At 40.6% G+C, this 25,244-nt stretch overlaps 2 protein-coding genes across 9 annotated transcripts; one reads left to right on the forward strand and one right to left on the reverse strand.

The window, feature by feature from the left end:
- Nucleotides 1-2,395: 2,395 nt before the first annotated feature.
- l3mbtl1b (L3MBTL histone methyl-lysine binding protein 1b) lies at nt 2,396-21,558 on the reverse strand. Of its 8 annotated transcripts, XR_004633243.1 has the most exons (23): nt 20,805-21,125; nt 19,254-19,388; nt 17,646-17,841; nt 17,309-17,525; nt 17,093-17,222; nt 16,890-16,941; nt 15,817-15,911; nt 15,591-15,695; nt 15,338-15,473; nt 15,160-15,251; nt 14,908-15,059; nt 14,543-14,619; nt 13,318-13,403; nt 13,117-13,227; nt 12,912-13,026; nt 12,578-12,695; nt 11,779-11,973; nt 11,535-11,636; nt 11,384-11,448; nt 11,121-11,293; nt 10,819-10,881; nt 7,804-8,513; nt 2,396-3,851 (listed from the first exon to the last, which is right to left on the reverse strand). XR_004633243.1 is itself a non-coding variant. In XM_034697543.1 (22 exons), the coding sequence occupies exons 2-22, from the start codon at nt 19,362-19,364 to the stop codon at nt 8,385-8,387; spliced, it is 2,502 nt and encodes an 833-aa protein (XP_034553434.1). In that variant the 5' UTR covers nt 19,365-19,388; nt 20,805-21,558; the 3' UTR covers nt 7,070-8,384. The 8 variants fall into 8 exon arrangements, 7 of the variants coding, with proteins under 7 accessions (XP_034553434.1, XP_034553437.1, XP_034553436.1 ...); XM_034697543.1 differs by lacking the exon at nt 2,396-3,851 and having other exon boundaries at nt 7,070-8,513; nt 12,596-12,695; nt 20,805-21,558; XM_034697546.1 differs by lacking the exon at nt 2,396-3,851 and having other exon boundaries at nt 7,070-8,513; nt 12,596-12,695; nt 17,309-17,498; nt 20,805-21,181.
- LOC117822695 (transmembrane protein 244-like) lies at nt 21,077-25,148 on the forward strand. Its single transcript, XM_034697557.1, has 6 exons — nt 21,077-22,151; nt 22,495-22,580; nt 24,138-24,211; nt 24,295-24,420; nt 24,511-24,555; nt 24,645-25,148. Exons 1-6 carry the CDS (start codon nt 22,020-22,022, stop codon nt 24,737-24,739), a joined length of 558 nt encoding a protein of 185 aa, XP_034553448.1. The 5' UTR covers nt 21,077-22,019; the 3' UTR covers nt 24,740-25,148.
- Nucleotides 25,149-25,244: the final 96 nt, after the last annotated feature.

Below are 25,244 nucleotides of genomic sequence, written 5' to 3' on the forward strand. Positions count from 1 at the left end.
CATCATCAGGCTGGTTGATCCTCGGACACTCACACCTGTCATACCGATAAAAAGCGTTGATCATAGCTCCGCACTAATAAGGATTCAGAGGCATTGTATGGGTCCTGAGTCAGCGCAGGGTTAAGAAGCTTACAGCCTCCGGTCCGTCTGCTAAGATATCACCACGCTTAATCTCTCAGAGGAGGGGAATGATTCAGTTATATTGTCAATGCTGCAGTAAAAAAAAAAAGAAACATCTGTCGCTGGATAACGTAAGAACACACACACACTGATGTGCTCATGAGAAACAACTCTTTCTATACATTGTTGCTACAGTGCTATTTGCCTGTGTCCAAACAAACAGACACTTAATACTTCCTCTGGTCCATTTCTGTCAGATTCACAAACATTCCTTTTTCAATTTGAATCAGAAAATTCCAAATCTGCTTATAAATCAAACTCTGTAAGAACTGAACATGTTTATTGAAGAGACAGGAGCATAAATATTTTGCACTGACAGAGCTGAAATGGATTGTTTATTTACCATAATTTCAAAATTAGTGACAAGTTTTCTGTTTTCAGCTTTCCAAATGTGAAGTTTGACTGTTTTTCTTTATTTTTATGTAAACAAAAACACTCTGATGGAGTTCTGAACCAATGTCCATTTAACAACAAATTTGTTTGACAGATGCCAAGAAAACCTCACTGATTCTCTCTCATAGTCCGATATGTTATAGCTAGGGATGCACCGATCCGATCCTGGTATCGGATATCGGCTAGATCGGACTCAAAAAGTTAGATCTGATATCGGTGACAAGGGGCCGATATATAGTGCCGATCCATATGGCAGATCTATTCATCTCAGTTCTATGCTTTTCTGTGTTTACAACAGCCATGTGCGTCTCCGTCATCAGCGGCCGGTGGAGCATGATGGAGGATAAATACAGAGGCTCTGCAGTTTAGGTGCATGTCACGCTTCTTTTACTTACAACTCCGCCGGAAACGTGCAACAGTGCAGCGGTAATGTTTCCACGGATGGCAGTCACACTGAAAAGTTTAATGGCAGCTCAAAGGAGGAAGTTTACGTCAACTGTAGCCTACTGCAAAGAAGCAAGAAACCTTCTATTAATGGATTCAAAGTGTGAAAAACGGACAGGTTATTGGATTTAATTGTTCCTGATCCTTGAAATAAGGGATTCCAGCCTCTGGTTTAGCACTTGGAACCCAGGTACAGTTCACCATGAAGTCAGAAAAGCCTGAAGTTGCCAAAACATGATTCTATCCTCACATTAAGGAATAGAGATTGTTAAATCAATACCAGGATCGGATCGGCTAGTATCGGTATCGGCAGATACCAAAGCCCAGGTATCGATATCGGGACCTAAAAAGTAGGATCGGTGCATCCCTAGTTTTAGCCCTAGAATTAACTCACATTTGAGATAGATGAGCCAGACATAAATATTGGACACTTATTGTCAGATAAACTTAGAAATGAAACAAGAAGTATAAATGCAGCATCACCCCTTGTGTAAACACATCAGATCATCTCACAGTGAGAAGAAGGACTCGTGAACGTGTGAGAGTGCAACCGGAGCTGCTTTTTGCTTTTCTGAGCGAAAAGTGCGAAGGAGGCTGCTCGCTGCTTGTTGCAGGATTTAGATTCATCTTCCCAACTCGTCTTCGCCCTGAAAGATGCATCCACGTCTTAAAACAGCACATTGTACCTACACATCACCTTCTGACTGTGCGTGAGAGGGAGCGAGATGGGTGCTGTTTTAGTAAGTGAAATGTTTGGCTGCAGATTACTGTACACTTCAGTCTCAGTCATCATCTGGATGGCAGGATCCCAGCATGGGCCCAAACAACAAGGAAATACTCTGCAGTCCTAAAGCACCTATAAAAACCTTCAGACTGATCCCCTGTGTAATTAAAAGCTGGAGGAGAAAATGCTGGTGATAATTAAAATCCTACCCATTACTTCAGCCTGTTCAGACCCGCTTGTTTTGGACTAAATGGACCTGACATTATTTCACTCTTTTTGTTTTGTTTTGTTTGATTCAGGCTGCCAAATTGAGATGATGGAGGCTGGAGTATTTGAATAAAAGCGTAGGAATCAGATGATGAAGCGAGAGGAGATGAAAGGTCGTGATGGTGGGAGAGTGAGGCTTCAGTTACACGATTCACAGGGCCGCTTTTCTCAGTTACGCTGCATCAGGAATATTCATAACCGCCTCACCAGATTCAGCTGTTTTTTTTTTCCCTTGGTTCATTGCTCTTTTCTTTCTATCCACGATCTGATTGAAAATCTTTAAGTTCTCGCCTCATCCCAATTGAGTAAAGGGAGAAAACGGAGCAGCTGACACTACAATTACGAAAAACTTGTTGAAATGCAAGAAAAAAAAGCGAAAAATTTGAGTCCACATTGCGTGCGTACAGAGCACCAGCTGGTATTTATAGCGTGGCTGTAGGTGTGGAGTGAGTGCAGTGTGTCCTTTTGTGCTCCTCTTGTTTATACTGAAACCCAATTTGCTCAGATAAAGAGTAGATTACAGTATGTGTGAGATTAGATAAAGACTCCATTCAGACCTAATCTGGCTCATCCTCTTACAAAACCTCTCCAGTGAGGAAATGTAGCTGCTGTATCTCTGCAGAGGATGTCTGTGTGTGTTAAGAAGAAAAGGGGGGGCAGTCTTGAGTGTGTTCTCTCCCGGTATGGCACCCAAGTTTTTTGAGCAATCCTGCTCACGTCCTAATATGGTCAAACAGGCAGTGGCTCTGGGGAATTTGGGCATGGGTGAGTTCAAAGACAACAAGATGGGTTTAGTTGACATCAAACAGCATTGCTCCGATTTTTCAAACGTGGGTGAGTCAGAGAAAGATGTAGGACAAAAAAACCCTCACAAAATGTGACTCAGAGCCACTGCGCCACTCAGACGCATTGGAACATATGAAAGAAACGGTCCTGTCTTTAGTTCAATGCCGGCACGTGAAACCAGTGTATCTGATCATGCATATTTTATGAGAGTTGAATCAGTAGGAGGTTCCGTTTTGAGCTGGCAGAGGAGAGCCTGTCCGTATGTTGAAGTTGATTTCACTGGAGTTGCAGGAGTCTGAGTAGACAGAGGAGTGAGAGATGGACAAGCAGGGGGAGGGAGGGTGAGGAGTCGGCTCCTGGTGGTGCAGAACTCGAGCCAACAGTGTTGATCTTCCTTCCTTCTCATCCTCCTCTCTGTATTCATCTTTATTTCTACCTCCTGCTTCTAAAGGAGGCGTTGGGGACAGTCTACTGCTGATGTTTTGTCTGTTCCTGCCTAATGGAGGAGGATGAAGAGGACCACAGTTCTGGTCTAAGAGGGGGCGTGCGTGGGCTGGAGTGGCCCAGCAACCCTGTTCTCCATCTCCACACTCCCACTGCTCCGGGCAGCTGAAGCTGGGCTGCTCCTGCAGATCTTCCCATCCGTTTCCTCCCTTCAGATCCTCCAGGTCGTCGGGTATCTCCAGTCTGAGGACTTCACGGTCCCGGTTCTCGTAGAGCAGTGTGGCGGCACAGATGAAGATGAAGAGGCCCACTCCCATGACCACAGGACCGGCCAGTTTCATCCTCTCAACATGGGTGCTGCCTCGACCACCCACGGGTTTTGGTGCCGCAGAAACATAACCTGTCACTGCAACAGACATCCCCACCAAAACTACTGCTACACCCAGCATGAGCCACACCCCGGGGCCGGAGCGCAGGTGGAGTTTGGTTTTGAGGGATTTGCCCTCCCCCAGGTGTCTGTGGCATGTTGGGAGGCAAGCAGGGGAAGAGTGGGAAGAGTGGGAGGAGGCGGGGCTACAGACAGGACTGGCTGCTGTCATCCTTTGGCTTCAGACTGAATAAAGATAAAAAACAGACAAAAGAGAGGAGGGAGAGAAATAAAAGAATTAGACAAGCAGACGGTGTCTGAGTGAGAGCACTGGGGGTGTTGAAGAGGAGATAGTTTACCCTGCATTGCACACAACAGGAAATAGCAGCTTTAATAAGACATGTGGCTGAGTTAATGAGATGCCAAACCTTCTGCAGCTCCTCCAGTGTCTCTGTAGAGCCACACAGAGAGTCTCAGCTCTCTACTGAACTCTGCAGCAGCCTGGACTTTACTCTTACTGAGCAATTAATTTATCCTCATGAGACTGAAAAACAACTGACCCTTGTCAGGACCTCATGATTTCACTACACATTCACATCGTGGTCAATAAAAGCAATTACTTCAGTTGAACTCTTGATATTATTATCCCCCCCCCCCCCCCCCCCCCCCCCCCTCCCCTCCCCTAGAGACAAGTGAACACAACACGATTCAACAGGACGCAAATGAAGATTGGATCTCAAGTCTTAGAAACCCTTTCGCATGCATCTTTAATGTTACATTTATATTCATGCGGTTCGACAGCACTGGTGTTGACTACAGAAATCCACTGCAGTTCACTGTCCGGTGTCTCACACACAGTCAGGATAAAGGCAGTTTGCGTACTTGCCTTGTTTAGGACGTAAATCCGAAGCAGAAACTGCTTCCTCGACATTATTAAAATAAATCACCACGAGTTTCGTTTTCATCCCACTCCTCTGTGCGTCTTCTCCAACACTTCAATTCTCGATTAAATCCAGACTTTCACTTCATTCCTCCTCAGATGGACACGTTGTTTTATCCTTCGCGTTGCTGTGTTCAACAGCTGGTGCTGCGAATCCCCAAAATGAAGCTTTTACTGTACAAAAAAAAAAAAAAAAAGTCTCAGTTAAAGTGGTGCAAAGCTGCTCTGTGCCTCCGTGTCTTCTTGCTGCTTGCGCGCCTCTGCAGCCCGTGTTTTGATTTGTCTCTCTGTGTGTAGAGGAGGGGTCGTGGGAATCTGTGGCTGGTCCAGGCCAGTCCCACGCTGAGCTCAGTTATTCTTAGAGATCAGCAAACATCAAATTACTGTGGAGGAAGACGCCTCCCTAGATTATTCAACTCAAAGAAGAAGAAATGCAGACAGTAGGTTGTTCTTCTACATCATGTTCCTTCGATGTACGTTTCAGCTGACTTTAAAATAACGTCCAGGTACTTTTGGCGATTTGTCTTTCCACCTATCAATTTCTTGGTGGTATGAAAATCAATTATTTAGACTCCATGGAGCAGGGGTTTCCAAAGTATGGGTTGGGACCCCCTGGGTGTTCGTGAGATGTCTTCCAGATAATTATTTTTTAAGTTATCTAAAAATATTTATCATTATTTATTTGCCTTGTTTTCTTATGTTTATATTCCTTTTTGTTTGTACTGTTTATTATTATTATTTCTTTATTTTTTTTTTTGTATTTTTTTGTATTTATTTATTTTTTCTTCTCTTTGTTGGTTTTGTATTACTTAATTTGTTAACTTGTGGTGAACTAAGAAATACAAAAAAAAGGCAATGAAAAGATTTTAATGACAAAAGTGATCTAAAAATAGTAAATTTTACACATCATAGTATAAAATATCAACAAAAATAGTAGTTTAACTTGAAATAAAACCTTGAAAATAGAAAATGTAATGAGGTTTCTGCCTTTCTTTTTGCCAGATGACTCCTCAGTTTAGGGTTAGTGAACAGTTAATTATCATAAGCATCAGTAGCAGCAGGTTAATTCATGACAGCACAGGAAACACAGACACATGCTCATATAGGTAGGCTAATTTTCTCCAGACAAGCTAAATGAAGCCACATTAAATCACTTTGAGGTCGCGAGTCTTTGGCATCTATATTTTGGGGGTCGCGGGCGGAAAAGTTTGGGAACCCCTGCCATAGAGACTATGCTGAGTCTGACTAATTACCTCAAGTGATGTCATTTGAGTCACCATTGGCTGGTCCACAGACTACACGTACAGTATGTGGCTCATAATTATAGGCCTGCTGCTCATCTTTGCTTGGGGCCAGTTGCTTGAGGCTACTTCAGCAGCTACTAGTTCAACACACCTGGACGTCCTACTGAAATGTATTGAAAGGTATTATGGGTAAAGTAGATGGCAGGCTTGAAATAGGAGGAAAATGAACGGTTCACTTTCTATCTAGCTATCTCTGGTCCAGCTTAGTCAAGTTCAGAGACCATATCTCTAGTCCTTTTTTTTTTAAATAAAGTGTGTTTATCTGTTTTAAAAACTGGGGCCAACTGTGTTTAGGAAGTGCAATGGAAAAGCAGTTGAGCACTTATTTATTTATGATGTGAAACTTATCACATTCACACCTGGGGAACTGTAGGATATGGCAACCATGGGGCAAGGGTTACAAATGAGCACCATGTTTTAACTGAGGTAATAATAATAATATCTTTCTTTATATAACACCTTTTAAAAAACAAGGTTTTTCACAAACGGCAGTGCACATTAAAACAAACACAAAGAGTACTCTACAGTAGACTGAGTTTAACCAAAACTTTAAATCAGACACTGACCAGAGGGACCAAGAAAGTAAGACAATTAAAAATATAAAAGGAAAGAAAGAATAAAAAGAGGCTACAAACAGTGAAGAGGAATAAAGCATTAAAAGAGGAGTGAAAGCAATAAGGTGAAATAAAAGCAAAATAGATAAAATCATCAATATAGCTAAAGCATTTAAGGATATGCAGATAAAAGCAGCAAAATGAAGAAATAAATCAAGATGAATGAAAGCTATAAAGGCAGTAAATGAGATATTAGGAGAGTAAAACAATTCAAGGAAAGTAAAATGGTGGTATAGTTCACCCTTCATTTTACCTGTTCCGCAGGCTTGTGCTTTTTGCATTCACACAAGTTATTTCTACTAACTTCTTCCTGCTACAGTGTGCAGGGTTACCTCAAAGGTAGAGTCGAATTACTGAATTGAATGTTAAATCAAAATGGTTTGATAAGCCATACCACATATAACCAGATATTTTCTTATACCCTTATTGAATTTGATCGTGAGCACTGGTAACCAAAGCTGTAATTTGTTTCCTCCTGCTTTCATGTACTTCTAGTTGTGTAACACGCTCAGTACACTTAAGGTCCTTTATTCAATAAATATTAAAAGACAAATCAAAAGAGAATCTACATGTGCATGCCTGTTTGGTAAAACAAACGAGATTGGATGAGGACAGCAGTGTGCAGCTCATTTATTTTCACCCATTCCATCAAAAAGCCGCGGACACCTCCGAGCCAAAACAGCGTACCATTACCTTAAATTAGAATACATAAATAAAAGCTGTTTGCATATAAACAGTTGCTGATGTACACATTCCAACTGACTGAAGTACACACTGACTTACAAAGACACTGACAATGTTTTGTTGTTTTTTTTCTCAAAATCTATGTATGAACTGAGGCTCGTTTTTTGCAGTTCACTGTCACATTGTCCTTTCATGTAGACAGAATTCAAGCCTTTGCATAACCAAGCAGGAGTAAACTCTGTTAGAGGAAAGGGGAGTCCTTTAGGAGATTTGCTGTATACTATTTACAATGTAGTTGACAGAGCTTGTTTAAACCAAATTAGACAATATCAACAAAACATCTAAAAGCTGTTTCTTTAAACATTCATATTCATGTGCCATTCCCAGAAAACAAACAAAAACAAAAATAATCTGAACAGAGCTCGTTCATCTTCTCCTCCCACCGTAAAAGATTCTGTTATTCAAGGTTTAGCCCTTAGCTCTGCTTTGTCACAAAACACTCCTCTGACCAGAAAAGCAACAAACACAGGCTAGTGGGAAAATGCATGCTCATTTCTCAGACACACTTAGTCACATCTGCACACACGCACACACAACGTTTACCTCCACCCGTCCCCCCTCCTTTAGTTTCAGCCAGTTTAAACAATCACTGTTACCTCAGGGGCCTGTAGAGCGGCTCACTTTCTCCATCTGGAGGACAAAGGCTGAACAACATAGTGCTTCTGCTCCACGGGGTTTCACATTTAAAAACCTCTCACCGCATCACGATTGTATTTTGCAGCTTAAAAAAAACCAAAAAACGATCTGTTGTTGCTGAGTAAAAAGCAACAAAACACTAAAATGCTTGTTTATCTTCTGTGAGCTCAAAACTTTAAAGTAAAAAGAAACAGAACCCTGACACAAAAATCCAATCAAAAAACTGTACAATGTTAAGAAGCATTGAAGGTGCCAATTGTTTTTTTTGTAATGATTCAGTAAACAAACACAAAAAAAGTCGACGAATCCTCATAGTTTCATGTAAATGTCTTTCTCTGTGTTCATCAGTTCTGTCCATCACAGAGAGACTAGGAGGGGGGGGATAAGGTGGGGGGATGTTTTTTTCAAGATGATGGCTTCCACTTGTTTCTCTTGTGTCGCTGCACTTGCTGCAGAGTTCCACAGATGACACCGCTTCAGGCTGATTTGATTCAAAGTCTTCAGCTAAGTGTTGATGACACTGAAGCAGAGGTAATGGCTCTTACTCCTCGTCCGCATTTTTCAACATGAGGATGGAGTTGTAGATTTTTAGGGCGGGTCCTAGCTTGATTGACAGGATCTTGACAATGTCTGCTTGGGTTAGCAGCAGGAAGGCCTCGCCATCGATTTGCTGTAAAGACAACAAAATTAATATCATCAAATGTCTGGGGTTTTTAAGGACTTGCCCAAATGAATGCATGCTTTAACTACTTAACACTTAGATCAGATTGGCCCATTCAGTACAGAGATATTTGTTTTACTTTGTTTTGTGGTTCCTTTTTTGTTTATTTGGCAGCACATCACAACATAGCTCCTAATTTACACAACCAGCATTTACAGTAGGGTTGCAAAATTCCGGAATTTTCAATTTATGGGAATAAACGAGGAATTTACTAAATTGAAGGTTGGCTCTAAAAAAGGGAACTTAAATATAGTTGGGGAAAATATATTTTAGCATAATCCTGACTAATATATTTTAACATAATCCTGACTAAAACAACCAGATTTCATGCAAGTACAGTTGAATATCTATGCTATTCCTCAATCACATGCACATAGCACACTGCTTACTGCAGGGCTATTGAGACCACGCCCCCTACATGCACTGTGCATTCCTCCATCACATGCACAGATGATTTCTAGAATCCTGCAGAGGCTAAGCTTGAGAAGCTTGAGGGAAGATGCTTTTTTATTTGCATGTTGAATGGGACTTTGTTGGGATTGCAGTTTTGTTAATTTTTGAATGAGTTGGGTCAGGGGGGATGAGTAATATTTAACTCAACATTCATATTTTTGTTCTTCAATGAAAGAATTAAAGCTGGGGTTGGTAGTCTCAGAAAACTAGCATGAATTTGAAAAATTCTCTCCATGCTGTTTAAGTCAAACACCAGACTGCACATCGAGTAGCATCAGCAATACAGAAGTATTGAACTGATTGAGTCAGTGCTTATGTAATGTATCCACCTGTGTGTGTACCTTATGTATCTGACTCTGATGCTCTAGCCCCCATGCACTACTCTAAAAACAGAGACAAGTGTGTTCCTCTATATGTTATTTGAAATACAACATAAGTGATATAAGCCCCACTGTTTACAAAAAGCGTTTTCTTATCTGAATGTTTAGCAGAAAGGAGTCAAAGAACAGGGGCAGAGAGGCACAGGCTTGTGTTTATATCCAAAACTGAAAGTGGCTGAGCTTTTTTTGAAAAGGATTTAAGGTGCCAGACCTATAAGAAGGACGGAAAATGTATGACATCTGGCAAAAGAACTGGAGGGGGAATGTAATGTATGCATTAGTTCAATGTGATGAGCTCGTCAGCAGGTTTAAGCTCTGTTTAGGAAAGAGGTTGTTGATACGATTGTATGTTTTATAACCAGTGGTGGACAGTAACAAAGTAAATTTAATCGAGTACTCTACTTAAGTACATTTTTTGAGTGTCTGTACTTTACTTGAGTATTATTTTGGGGGGGGGACTTATTACTTTTACTCCACTACATTTGAAAGACAAATATCATACTTTTGACTCCACTACATTTCTATCAGTGCTCTAGTTACTCACTACTTTTGTTTTGAAGTCAGCTCATGAATTTTCTTTTCTGAAATCAGATCCCAAAGACTAACTGTTTGTGTACTTCTGTTTGGTTTGTCTAAATAGTGTAGCCATACCTCAGTTGAGCGTAGAGCATATGCAGATCAAACGTTATTAATGTCAGTCTGTTCATTTAGTCGTGGTGAGCACCACAGCCATATTTTAAGCCCACGTTTTAGGTTTTTGAAATAAAGAATAAATTGTGTTGATGTAAATCTCTGATCTGTTTCCCACACAAACTTCATCACAGCCTACAAAACCTCACCATCTAACCTGAGAAAGCATGTGGAGGTCTGTGGCTAACAAACATGTTTTATTCCAGATGAACATTGTTAACTTGTCTGTGCTTGCAGTAACTTAATTTATATTTCATGGTATACTTTTGAGATATGAAATCATGGTTTCTAGATAAACATAATGTAGTAGAACGTACACCCATGCATTCTTGACTGCACTCATGCTTTGTGAAAATACAACATTTTGATATTTTTGTTAAAAGTACTTTGAATACTTAAGTATTTTTAAATGCAAGTACTTCAGTACTTTAAATTAAGTAATAATCTGACTGAACAACTTTCACTTGTATTGGAGTAATATTTGACTTGGAGTATCTATACTTTCACTTAAGTAACGAAACTGTGTACTTTGTCCACCACTGTTTATAACTGAGTGCTATCAATTAAACCTAAGCCTTGAGTTTAATGTTTCTTGATTTTTAAACTGATGTTTGTTTCTCTATTACTTTTTACAACTTTCCGAGTACATCAGTATTTTCTGCTTCTCATCAGGTTTGATGTTTATTTTTTTATTCTTCTCAGTAAGCCATGAGCAGTAGGAAGACGCTTACCTCTGTTTTAAATGTAGCAGCATGCTCTTTGCATCCTGGCAGTCCTTTGACGAAACCTGCAACCTGATGAGCAAGAAGAACACATTTGAAAACAGGATGATACAATAGACAACTGTTTGTTTGCTAAAAAGGTGTCTTGTAAGACTTCATAAAGATTAGTTGTAAACATGATGCAGAAGTATCCACCATAAAGCTCTCCCTCATTTAGCTTAAACACTTTCTTTGAACAACTGTCTGCCTTCATGTTGGATGACTCAATGAGGAGTGTGTGTCTGCTTTTCATGTGTGCGAGCATGTCTGACCTCCTCAGCGCTCCAAGTGGCCACTCGCTTGGCAGTCAGCCCCAGGACCTCAGGCAGCAGCTGGCAGTGTTTGTCCCAGCAGAGAGCCACCCGGTGAGGGGGGGAGGCGGAGATGCCAGGGGAGAACACTGATTCGTGGAGGGCCTGCTGGAGAGAGATTGCATCCGGAGAGGCTGAGGGGAGAAAAAAGAGGAAAGGAGTCAGCGGGGGGTGAGATGGCAATTTACACCCTCTTCTGTAGTGTCATCAAACTGTACACGCACCTTTACTATCTCCAATCTCCTCTTTTACATAGTGCATTTTCAGGTATTTGGGAACTGGAGCACTCCTGACAATATCAAACAGAAAAGTCAGAAGTGACTCTTTTAATCAAGAGAACATTTTCCACATCGCTTGGTTAGATGGATTCTGTACCGTTTAGGCCTGGTTCCATTGTGGCTCTGCTCGCTGGCTCCACCTAGTGGCTCTGGCTGGATGTTGCGTCCTGAACGCTCAGCTTCCACTGTCGCTGGTTTCCTAGCAACACAGATAACCCACTCTTAGGTACAGACCAGTGGATAGAGTTGCATACAAAATAGTGATAGGAGTTGTCTTGGGAGTTCTTTCTAAACGTCTTAATGCTTTGTGGAGTGTCGGCTGTGTGTGTTCAGCAACAAACCTGTTCTGGGGGTCTTCCGCTCCTTCCAGCTGCTCTGGCACAGAGGAGGTCAGTGCGGCAGTGACTGATTGAGAATCGGGGCGTCGACCCCGAGGTTGAGGTCCACTGAGGGCGGGAGGTCTTTCTCCACTGAGGCGATCTGGAAGCAAGCCCTCCTTGTTCAAGTTGGTCTCCGAGTACGGACAGCTCACCTGACTGCAAACACAAAGACACACAAACTTTACTGAAACCGAAAACATAACAGTCGACAGCAAAGTCCTCTCTTTATTTCAGATGCTCTGCATTTTAACAGGTTACAGCTAACAGAAGGAAAAGCAGCTAAAGAAATCATCTTAAAGACTCAAAACTCCCACACAAACACAAGCAACACATTTACACTGCTGGCAGCCCACATGGGTATAAATGACATTTTAAAACACAGACTGTTGCTTCTCCTGTAATTATAAAAGTCATCCAAACATTGATGAAAGCGAGATGAGGTTTAATTAATTGTTTTGCTTCAGAAGCAGTGTCATAACGCAGCAAAGATGAAGACATTAGAGACAAATGAGGACGTGACATAGCACCACACTCACATTTGAGTTAGGATGTAGAGAAGTAATCAAAAATTATGACACCAAAATAGTTACTCCAAAGCAACAAGATTAACCTTAAATAAAATCATTTAAACATTCTTTACTGTATTCACTTTAAAGAGGGTGACATTTGTTAGAAACTAATATACAGTGTGTACCATATTAAAATAAGATTGCAGAGAAACTAATGAAACAAATACAAAGAAACTGAGAGGACACAAAACCTGGTGGGTGCTACTAACGTGTAGTGCGTCCCATAGCGAGGTCCTCTGATGTGTCCCACCCCGTTACATCCTGGGGTGGGACATCCTTGTCCGGGGGCGGTCAATAATTCACTGGAGCCTGATATACAAACACACACAAGAGAGAGTTAACATAAGTATGCAAGCATCCTGGGACACTATTTCCATTTTGACTTCATTAGAGATTCACAACCACCTCCAGGAATGCAGAGACAAAGTGCTGACTCATCTGGTGAAATTAAAAGTTTTCCTCCTGAGAAACTTGGACTGACCTCACTGAATATCAGACAGAACTTTCTGGAAGAGAGCGACTCACCGTTAGGATATTGTAGCGGGTGTCCAGTTTTCTGACACCATCCAACAGGGTGGAGATCAGCACAGTCTGTCTCCACCCAGTAGTCGTACTCTAAACTCCAGCCATCAAAATGAACCTGGATGCGAAGACCAGAGAAGACCAAAGTTAGACCAAAGTTCAGCATGCAGAACGTCAGAATACATCTTTACCAGGAGACATCTCGCACCTTCAGTCGGTGGTCCTCTGTGTCCACTACAGTTGCAACCCGGATGAGCATGGGGTTCCGCTTATCAACGGCTTCAACTTTCATGCTAAACTGAAAGCCGTGTGGAGGTCTCTGCAAGCACAAGAAACAGCAAAACTGTTACAACTACATCTGGACTCCTCATCTACATGTTCTGAATCTATTAGGATTGTATATTTGTACCGGTTTGAAAGCCCGAGCAGGAGCAGCTTGTGTGCCCGTCTCTTCCAGGTATTTCTCCCATGAGAAGGCCTTGGGCTGCTTATATTCTGGGGAGGGAAAATAAACACTCATTACATCTAAACAACTCTGCACAGTCCACACATTAACATAGCAGATGCTCTATTTTGTATGCAACTGTGAGGATAAAAGCTAGCATAGATCTGGATATTAACAGGGACTGAGGGCAATATGCATTAGACCATTAATGTTCTTTTACAAAAACCTAACAACATATTTGAGTTACACTTTCTTACAGTGATGTACAATGTGTAGAATATTGAAGTAAAACATATTTTGATGGTGCAAGTAAACAAAATATTTGTAAGCATTATCAAGAGGATCGAAGTATTAATTGGCATTAACTTCTTATAATGTACTTTGCATAATTAATCATGAACCACGTGTCTTTGTCTAAGCTGTGGAACTCTTTACATTAAAACGGCAAGCTATCTGGGTGTTTTTAAAAGTAAACTTAAGACTTACCTATTTAATCTAGCTTTTAATTTGTAGTCATTTATTTTTTAGCCCTGGACTGCATTATTATTATTATTATTATTATTATTATTAGAACCATTATTATTTGAATCATTGCTTTAACAGATTTATCTTATTTAATTACTTATTCGTCTATTAATTTCTTGTATTCACCTGATCTTGTTAACGCTACCTTATTTTTAACTTTTCTTTCCACTATTACTTATTTTATTAATGTAACTGTATTGATTTTATTTTATCTTTAAGTATTTTATTTATAATCCTGCCTTTTTTAATTTTACCATTGCTGTTGTTTTCTGTCTCTCTGTTATTCTGTGAAGCACTTTGGGCTTCATGTTTTTATGTATGAAAGGTGTTATATAAATAAAGTGGAGTTGAGTTCCAATCAATCAACCAATTAACCTTTATTTATACTCGAAAGATCATTGAGGGGCAACCCTCATTTACAATGATATCGAGTAATTTACAGTGACATTTAAAAAACAAACCACAAACAAAGAGCAATGCATCAAGAGTATCAAAGTCATCAAATAGGAATTTTTTTTTAAATTTGAATATAAAAACAATTAAAATATCAAATAAAATAATACAAATAATAGGAAGGGCCGGTGGTTATAATGATACAATAAATATACACAGGTTAACCTAGCTAAAACAGTTGCAGAGTGAGTTGAGTTGAGTTGTGTCTTACCAGCTGGAGTGGTCAGAGCTAGCTTGACATCTTCACAGTAACCCACAGGATGGATGTAAGGACTGCTAGCATCACACCTTGACAAACAAAAAAAATGTTGGTAAACAAACTTGCATTAAAAGAATAGAAGGATTTAATCAGCAAGAAATACAATTAATAAATAGAATAATTATGAATTTGGAGAATGGTTATCATATTCAGTTCCCAAACTCTGTTTATGTTACCAATACATTAAGATTACAGGTTGTTTTCAAAAAGATGTTTCACTACCCTAGATTTTACTTCAATTTAAATCCATCTTTTATGTGTGCGTAGGAAAATCCTTGTATCCCACTTGTTCCTTGGGTCTTAATCTCAGTGCTCACCAGTAATCATATGTATCGTCCCAGTTGTCAAAATGAATGAGCAGTCGGTTGTCAACGACAGCAGCAATCGTTGCTACACAGATCAACGTTGGGTTCTTCCTGTCCACTGCCTCAAGCTTCATCCCTGCTCTGAACCCAGATGGCGTCACAGACTAGGGTTTAAAAAATACAATAGAATTAGCACATAAAAAACCCTATATTTCTGAACACACTGTTGGTTTCTTGATTCTACAGATTGTAATGAATACATACTGTGTTGAGGCTCTTGAAAAGGTGTTTTGGGGCTAGCTGACCCCTGCAGTTCTTCACATACATGCTCCAATTAAACTCTCCATCCTTACAGCCTGCAAGACAAAATTACTCTAGGGGTTACCTTTTTAAGACATTTGTAGATTTGTTATTTTGTTGCTGTGTTTATGTGTGTTTTTACCTTTAGGCAACAATAATTTGTGTCCATTCTTCTCACACCAGCCGGCTGGTTTTATATCCCACGAGTCTGCGTTTGCCCAGAAGTCGTAGCACTCTGGGTAACCATCAAAGTGGAGTCTTATCCTGTAGCCTTGGATCTGAGACACAAGTGAAGGGCGCACAAGTATGAGTCAGGGTCTTAATTATAAACAGAGTTAAAGACATGTTTAGTCTTTTACTGAAAACAATCCACAAACAACCATCAGCAGCTGTACCTCTGCAACAGTAAGCACACAGAACAGAGACGGGTGAGATGGGTCCAAACCCTCCAGCTTCATCCCAACCTTAAAGCTATTTCTGCTTTGTGGAAACGACTGGTGCTGCAAGACAAAAGTAGATCGTAGAAGAGTCATGCTTGGGCTTAACTGAGGACAAATAAAAAAGGCCATCTGTTACAGTTTAAACAAATTCAAATTGGCAGAGACTTGAGAGAAAAAGTACCTCTTTGAACAGCTTAACAGGAGCAGCGATTGACCTCTCCTCTTCCAAGTAAGCAGGCCAGCTCCACGCCCGTTTCTTGTTAGTTGGGGCAGTGACTGAAAAGTAAATTAATCTTAAATCAAGTTTAAATATATTAAATTCAGATCTACCACATTATTGTATTGTATGAAAACATATAAGAAGATAAACTTGGAATTAAACATTTCCTTTTCTTTTGAGTGTAAATGAGAGCCTAACATTAATATCACCTAATCAACAACCTAAAAGGAGAGTTAACTATAGCAGGGATTCCCAAAGTGTGGGTCAGGACCCCCTGGGGGTCGCGAGACACAAATGGGGGGTCGTGAGATGTCTTCCAGAATGTTTTTTAAACAAGTTATCTTAAATAAGTACATTTTACCCATCATAGTAAAAATATCAACAAAAATAGTAGGTTAACTTGAAATAAAACCTTGAAAATGTAAAATGATTTGAAGATCTAGTGGATGATTTTTATTTATCATGGATAAGTGCTAGCGCTAGTTAGCATAGCCACATAGCTACATGTTAGTAGCTGTGTACCAAGACACACGTCTACATACTGATAAATAAAACAACAAGAAACACTAAATCTGTGACCAATCCTTCAGAAAGGTCCTGCTACAGGCGCCTCTCCGTCAGGATCAGATTCAGAGGGTTGAAGTAACGCGATCTCTGAGCAGCCGTGTTTATTCAGCCAACATGTAAACATTAGATCAACGTGCTGGAGAGCCGAGGCACATCCACTTCCGGAGGGGGCGTGGTCAGAGGGAAAACAGAGTGTTCTGAGGACTGCTGAAGAAAAGGACTTTTCAGGCATGCCAAAATCTGATTTCAAAGTGTTTTTTTGAGCATAAACTTTAAAGACATGTTTTGAAGACCTCTTAGACCAATATATATTGATGAAAAAAGCGTGGTATGTCACCTTTAAGGTATGAAAGGTCAGTTATAGTCATACAAAAACCCTGAAAGTCCTGCATTTAGCTAACCATGACATTTTGAGATTTGTATGTGATTAAGAAATAATGTGAGACAATGACAGCAGTCTGACATACCCAGTTTGGCAATTTTGGCACCTCTTCTGCCTTTGGTTGACTTGGCTTTTTCCTTCAGGCAGGAACATAAAGAAGCATGTTTTTAATCACAACTACTCAATTGTTATAAATACATATATATTTCTTGTCTTTTTTTCCATAACTGAAAAATACATTCTTAAGTGGACAACCACTCTATACAGAAACTGGAGTTTCCACCGTACCTCTGGTTCCTCTTGATTATCTTCCTCTTCATCACCAGAATTCATGTAGATCTTCCTCTTTTTGCGCACTCGTTTGCCCAGCCTCTCACCCTCCACTGCTTGACTCTCTCTTGATTCACCCGGAGAGGATCTGCAGTAGAGACAAATTTTGCTTATAATGGAAAAACACAGAAAAAAAAAATCTTCAGGACATGGAGAGAAAACTGATTTCTTTACCTGCCACTGGAGGGCTGGGCACAAATGGAGCTACAGAATTTGCCCTGAAGGAGGGCATCCCGAGGAACACTGCCACCACATGCCCGACACCTTGACAGCTCCCCATTCGGACCAATATCTGCTGCATTAGAGCCAACTTCAACACTAGGTCCAACCTCCACACTGGGGCCCTCCATACTTGGGCCCTCCTCTAGAGACAGAAGCACAAGACGGGGGGCTGGAGGATGAAATAGAAAGAAGTAGCTGAAACAGTACACTTTATATAACAGCTTAGAAAGTAAACTCTGTGTTTGTTGATAATAACAAGACTGAAAGGGTAAAACATATTCTAGCATACCTTTAACTTGAGATGATCCTGGCTGAATCTTATTGGCTGGCACTGTGGCTGTACTTGTCTGTGATTGGCTCTCTGGGGGAGGGGTGGGAGTTTGGGACTGTGCTGGGTCCAATGTCCCAGAGTTCGGCCGTGCCTCCTGCCCTTTGGATTCTACATCAGTGACAATCTCAAGGGTCCCAAACTCTGTCATGCGAAACTGAGAGACAAAAAATCCACTAAAGTCACGATAATGTTCCACCTTGAGCTTGATTCATCCCGCCTCTACATGAATGTCACGAGTAGTGTAAAATAACAACCATACCAGTTGCTAACCAAGCCAAACTCTTCATCTTCCATAAGATACAAAAAGTATGACTGGAACTGATAAAGCCGAGACATGAGTCTCAAACATTGTCCAATGACACCTTTCCACTTGGTTGTAGACTGCTATTGCTCTAAATTCTTAAGATTATTTCTACCACTAAAATAAGCCTTCATGGTGCACAAGAGATACAAGCATTAGGTATCAGCATTTTGACGCATATCGACTTGGCCTTTTTTTTTTTTTTAATCGAACGGCCAAAAAGAGATCAATCTAAAACTGGCCCTGATGCAGCCGCGCCTCTCTGTCTGCTCTCACTACTCTGTCTCCAGCATTGTCTCACCCACAGCACGGGTAACAGCCAATCAGCCAATGAGAAACTGCAGGGAGAAATGGAACGCAAGCCAGGCTACCGTTTCTGCAGATGGTGTCATTTCTGACACGTGACTTAATTATTTTTGAAAAATTACGACCCAAGCACTCACTTCGGTTTAGGTGTACTAAACTCTACTCGCTACTGGATTTTTTTTCTTTAATTTGCTGCCAAACAGTCAGTTCGTTTTTTGCACTATTTACGTCTGCAACACAGGCGTGCTCCTCCGCCTGCAGCGCATTGATCAGCTAATCCAATCTATAATGTACATCACTTATATAGAGTCAATTTTTGACATTTTTGCATTTCAGTTTTGCATCATGTTTAAAGTTTGTTATATCAGCTCAGTCTTCCCCTTCAGCAGCTAACACAGTTTATTTTGATCACGTAAACATGTCGTGCAAATCATGGGTTGTGTCACTGTGCAATAAAAAAACAGTGATAGCCGAACACTTACTTTGAGGACGAACTTGCATTCGGCTTTTCCGATTTAACTCCTGAATTTAACTTCTGAATCCTGGAGTTTGTATTATTCAAAATTTTGACGCCAATATTTTCCCTTTTACTGCAAATAAATATCAGCTCCAAATATCAGTTATCGGCCTCCTTGACTGCTAATAATCGGTATCACTATCGGTATCGGCCCTGAAAAAACCATATCGGTTTATCACTAACAAGCATAGTGACTTCTTCCCACCTCATGGAATTGGGAAAATGGTTTTGCATGATGGCATTATCACCATTATAAGTATGCAGTGATTTCAGCTCTTTGGCTTGTTGTAAGGCTTATGAAGTTAGAAGAAAGGGTTGGAGTTTTCAGAAAATTGGCCAATCTCTGCTAAAAGAAACCTTGATTTTTGTGGATCTGTGTGTTATCACAGACTTGTACACAACCAAAGATGACCAAGGAAAGGCTCATAAACTTCTCTCATACCCTGATGTCACTGCCTGGCAACGTAGCAATACCGTCCTTCCAGTCCAGAGCACCCATCATGTCAAACTCAGCTCCCTGGGAGGGGCCATCACTGGGTGGAGTGTCAGTCATTACCACTCCTCCTATATTGGCAACCTGAAAACACACAGTGATTTCAGGTTGATTTCTGAAATATACTAACAAAGTATTTACTACATAAAAATGAGGTTGGATGATGGCATTGTTCCCCGTCCAGTGTGTTTTCTAAACATGATCATCACAGTGGAGCAGCCACTGTGGATGGTTTTACTTGGAAAGTGCTCACAACGGCACAATGTAGCTTCTACCTGCACTTGTAAACACCGTTACTGAACATCACCGCTAGATGGAGACTGTGTGCTGGCTTGCAGGATACACCATGCACTTAGGTTTCAGACAAAACAGTCAGAAATATTATTGTTTTGCTGATCAACAAACAAAGAAATGCGTGCACAAATGGTCCCATTGGACTGAACATTTATCGGGATCAGTGACAAACATGGGGAATTATGTCTAAACTTTAAGTTAACCATACAAGTTCATCTTTTCCTTGTTTTAACAGTATCTCTTGAAACCGCTTGTTTGTCTGGTTGTAAATAAGCGAGAAGGTAGTTTAATTATCAATTTCAAAGGAAACACTGTTTTCTGCACTGACTGGGCAAACTTAATAACGTTTTAATGCGATGAATGTTACGATATAACGTTTTAGTCCTGACGCATGTTCAACACTAAAATAAGGTGCTATTTCCTCTTTGCATGTAGGTCATAACTATGTGAAAAGTATAGAACAGGCCAAGCTAATAGATGTTGATGAAGTTTGACTTTGCTCTTAGTACCTCAGTTTTATTCTAGCCATAAATAAAGTGTATGTAAGAGCGCCCATGATTAGCATTCGTCTTATACAAAATGGCGGAGCATAGGAAGAGGCCACCAACACGTTTAAACTATGTAAATTACTCAAGTTACCCATTTAAACAAATCATGCAAAGCCTCTACGTGTCGAACACAAGCAAACGCGTGCTGTGTAATTTCCTGACTTGGTGTTTTTCTTCACTCGGGGTATTTTCTTCACTTTCCCCTTGTCACGGAATGTCAGCCCAGGTTGCTAGCTAGCGCTGACATGAAGCTAACAGCCAGCTAGCGCCACTCCGTGCAAGTGAACCGAGGATTGCTAGACGGCTAGCCGTAGCATTGTGACTGGATGCAGCCAGCTAAGGACAATCTGTAATAAATAAGTTTCCCGGTTAATAACAATGGGAAAAACGCATTTTGCAAACTGTCAATGCTACACACAATAAAAAACACACTGGCAACATTATTGTCCTACTGTTACGAGCTTTTGCATTGTTGCTTGAATTATTTCTTCAATAGAAACTTGAAAAAAACGATTTATACTCGCCGTTTTAAATCACACTGGAAATAACATGAAGTAGCGCCCATTAGAAAAACGTAAATCAGAATTACAAAATCTGCCTCTGTTAAAAGGCAACCAGTGCGTATTAACGCCCGTAGTGTTTAAAATGTGGAACTCACCTCGTTTCTGTTTTAACTCTTATTTAGAGCTGCTGGATAGAAGGATGCGCATGCGTACAAGATGCGCTGCCTGACAACTTTGGGTCTCGGAAAAGTTCACTTTACTATCCGTGGTCAATACCAAGCCTGTTTGCATGTTAAACACGCCCCAAAACTCAATTCAGTGCCCATGTAACGAATACTACCACTGGGCTGGAGCACACAGCCCTTCCTAGCTTCACAACAACCTCAGAATAAGTGTTTCCCCCCCCCCCTCAAAGAAGAAGTGTGTATCAATGGAGCGCAGCAACCGCAGTGTCTTCCATTACAGCCGTTGAGGAGCGGTTGGTTTGCCTCTTGGACCAACTGACTGTTTATTCCTCACTTTTCTTCCACACACGGTCATTTAACAGCCCCGTGTGTGTATATATATGTGTGTGTGTGTACGTGCAGAGGCATTAACCAGTTTGTCCACGGCAATGCTAACTAGGATTAAAAACTCAGGCCTGTAAATTCCTGAAGTGCCATTTTCAATCAAAACAGCACGAAAACGCCGGTGTGCATAAACTATTGAACTGGTATTACCTGTAAAACAATACAGTTCTGACGGCGGGTGCGTTTTTAAGAAGTATTTTAGACCCGATGACCTTAAAATCGAACCAGATACCGAGTTAAGACTAAAGAACTCGTCGTTTTAGATATTAGGATTACGCTTGTATGTTCACACTATGGCTGAGGGGAGAAAAACTACTACACTGTATCAAACCATCGTCGTGTGACCTCAGTTGTAGTCTGGTTAATGGTTTTAATGTGGCAGCTAATCCATTTTATTCAACCGCGAGATGACTGTTCGTACTCACTCATCATCGGGGGTCTTAATCTGTATTATTTAGTATTTATTGGGTCGTTTGTGTTCCTAATACTCATGTTCATCCAAATCAGTCCTCCATTATGCAATCCCTCCCACATAGGGCGGTTATGGTACCTCCGGTATAATAAAGCAACACATTTTTATGGGCAACTTTAAGTCATATTTTTGATGAAAATACAACCCATCTGCACATGCAATCGCTGTAATATTGACTAATGCGTGTGCCTGTTCTTGCTTACAGGCACATAGTGGGATAAGTCTTTATTTCAGCCAACAAAGGCAGTCCTGATACGAGGTGAATTGAGTTCAGTGTTTGGCTGTAGAAGCGGCGGCGCAGCTTTGCTTTGCTGTGTGTTGGTCGCTAGATGGCGAACGAAGTCCAGTTTTTGTTGGGATTAACGGGGTCGTGTATCGTGCTGCAGCCTGGATTATTGTGCAATTCAATATCTAGTACAAACCATGAGATGGCATTCAAAGGCAAAGCGGTCGACTCAAAGGTAAGAGTTATATGTTGTAATGTTGCCTGATCAGACTTCTCTCAGTGTGAGCTGTCAGTCCTTGGATCGGTGGAAAATCCTTGGAAGCTTATTTTGCGATAAAATAATGAAGAATATCCATTTTGGCTACAACTGGCATCCACAACAACCGACCAGGTTTTGCAGCAGACAAGATTCTTTTCCTTGTACGCTTTAGTTCAGCACCCATCCCTCTCACTGCAGCCTAACAGCCTTTATATGAGACTGACGACTAGGTTTGTGTTTGTGATGACGCGTTCCGTGGAAAGTATGTGCACTGCTGCCCATTTAGTAACTGTATGTTATGAACTGTTGTTCCCCACAGACCGTGCTTTTCAACCTGCTGCTGTGTCTGCTCATATTTTACTCTCTCTTCTACATGATTGGGAGTGTGTGCTTCGGTGCCTTCAGGTGAGAACATTTCATACGCATGCGCAGAAGCACACGAACGCAACTCAGCTTTTCAAAGAGTCATGGTCAAATCAAATCTTCATTCAGGCAGCTTCTTCACACATTTAGTATCAACTGACTGATTTCCAACTATTATGTCCAGGGGTGTCGCTAGGAATTCTGCCCCCTCCCCCCTCGAAAAGATATTTCAGTGGTCCCCATTACCACAGCCAACCCTACAAAATATAACATTACTGCTATAATACTGGTTTATTTGCATTATACAAAAATATACGCTTAAAACTATCCTGGTTAACTGACTCAAATCTAAGCTACATATCAATACTATTATTTCTTTTACAATTTCTCCAAATGTAACTGCACAATATTGACCTTCAGACTGTCCACAAGATAATTTAAAGCCAAGTGACTTGTTGAATAACAACAAGGGGGCATTATTTGGTATTATCTAACCTCATGAAGTCAAATAAAACTCTAAAAACCTACAATTTACTTTCAATCTGATTCAGCCACACTGGATGCTATGAAAATATGACAATGACAAGCATTTGTATGCATAAACCGCTGTTTAAATCACACTAATAGCCCATTGTATATGTGTTTTTAACTTATTAATCGCGCATCCACATTGATTGATCAAGGCTAACAGCCTGTTCTGCAGCCGCTGTCCACTCAGCATCCCAGGAGCTGCCTGCTGCTGACAGACAGCTAGCTGTGGTCCAAACGTAAACAGAGACTCCTCTTTTTTTCCAGAAAGGAATTCTGAATGTTTGTTTATTTATTCAGGCAATTTTAGTTATCTTATTGCAGTTTTAACAAAACAAAAGAAAAGCGTAGTAGAAAACATATTTTATTTCAGGCCCATGAAGGGCCCCCCTCCCCACTTGGGCCCTAGGTAGTCAGTCCCACTTTTCCCCCCACTACGACACCCCTGACTATGATTAACCAAATATAAGTTAGATAAGCATAAATAACTTCAGCATTATCTCTTAATACATAGAGGGTGTTCCAAATGCTAAAATAGTCTGACAAATAACAAGAAACTGATGCAAATGAAAACCAAACAGACATCCCAGCAGTTTCAGGCTAATTGTATGCTATTTGAATTAAAACCGCTGCACAAAATTTTGGGAAAATACACAGCATTACCAATAATGATTGTATATTTCCATATGTGGTTACTGCCTCCAAACTACTGTGCATTCCCTTCCCTGCGCTACACATTTTAAAGTACCCATACATATTTATACTTCAGTCCATACTCTAAAAGGGTAATCATAAACTATCTGCAGCTGTTGGTTCTGTATATCTGCACCTTATTTGTGCAAGTGCAACTTCTGCATATGTGCTTTTGGTCACACTGAATATTCATTTCTACTAATTTCTCTTTATACATATTAAAAGTGCATGTCAACTTTACCCTAATTTTTCATTTTCTAGAAGCTAAGCTGCATTTATTTTCCTGTGCTGTTCACCAATGATAAAACTGAAAAGTTTTCACTGCCATAATGTAATGGTAGACTTTTGTGTTTCATTTGCTGTCAAACCCTTATTCAGGTTGGATAACTTTGACGGACTGATTCCATTTGACTTTAGGACCGAACCTACTGAATCCAACTCAAAGTACTTAGGTGAGCCTACTAAATGTTGCCAGCATTGTCAACTATGACCACAAGCTTTAATTTAACTCAGTGTTTTGTTGGTCATTTTTCAGTGAACCTCCTCTCCTTAGAGCTCACCTACTTCTGCAGTGGCCTTTTGTTTGCTGCAGTGGTGAGGAGGCGGGTTTGGGACTATGCCCTCACTGTCACCCTTCTGCATGTGATGATCACCAGCCTAGGTGAGCTGAAAAACTAACAGTACATCCACATGCGCACGCACACATTCCCTAATCATTTGTGAAATCTCATGTTTTATGACCCTATTGCAGTGATGTTGGAGTTTCCCATGGTGTGGCAGTGGTGGCTAGCTTTGGGTAAGAAAAAAATATATATCACATGCAGCTTCTGAGAGAGAATTATTGCTTTGAATGAAATTATTCTCCATTCTATTATTCTTCAACAGGTAGTGGCTTGTTTTTGATGATCTGCAATGGTCAGCTGATAGCATACTTCACCTGCCAGAGTGACCAGAGCTACGCCTCCTTCAGCATCTACTGACAGACAGAAAGCTGCTCATTGTATAAACTGTTTCATAACTAATCTTGGGAGGTGAAGTGGAAAAGATCAGGCCAGATGCTCTCTTCCTAGAAACACCCATAAGATGTTGTTAAGTGATGGGCTTGTTCTTTTTGGCAAAAAAAAAAAGCTCCTCCCATCACACATGAAGTCAGAGCTGGGACCAGTTTGTGTTTAAGTGTTGGCAACTGCTGATCATCCTAATATGTTCCTTTAAAGCTAAAAGGAAATGTTTTTGTATTTTGCCTCTGTCGCTATGCAGGAATGCAAGGCAGCCTGTTGAGTATTTTCAGTACCACTGTAACTGTGAATGTAAGGGCAGAATGGGAAAGTTGCAATATATGCCTGTTACATAGTATTTTTTTATATACATAAATGTTATGCTCTAAAAATGAAGCTGTTGCAAATTGAGTATTTATTTTTTAATTGTTTCACACACAAGGTAGACTTGTGAAACCTTGACCAGCATATTTCACATTATGAACTA

This window comes from Notolabrus celidotus, chromosome 12 (assembly GCF_009762535.1).
Source record: "Notolabrus celidotus isolate fNotCel1 chromosome 12, fNotCel1.pri, whole genome shotgun sequence".
NCBI lineage: Eukaryota > Metazoa > Chordata > Actinopteri > Labriformes > Labridae > Notolabrus > Notolabrus celidotus.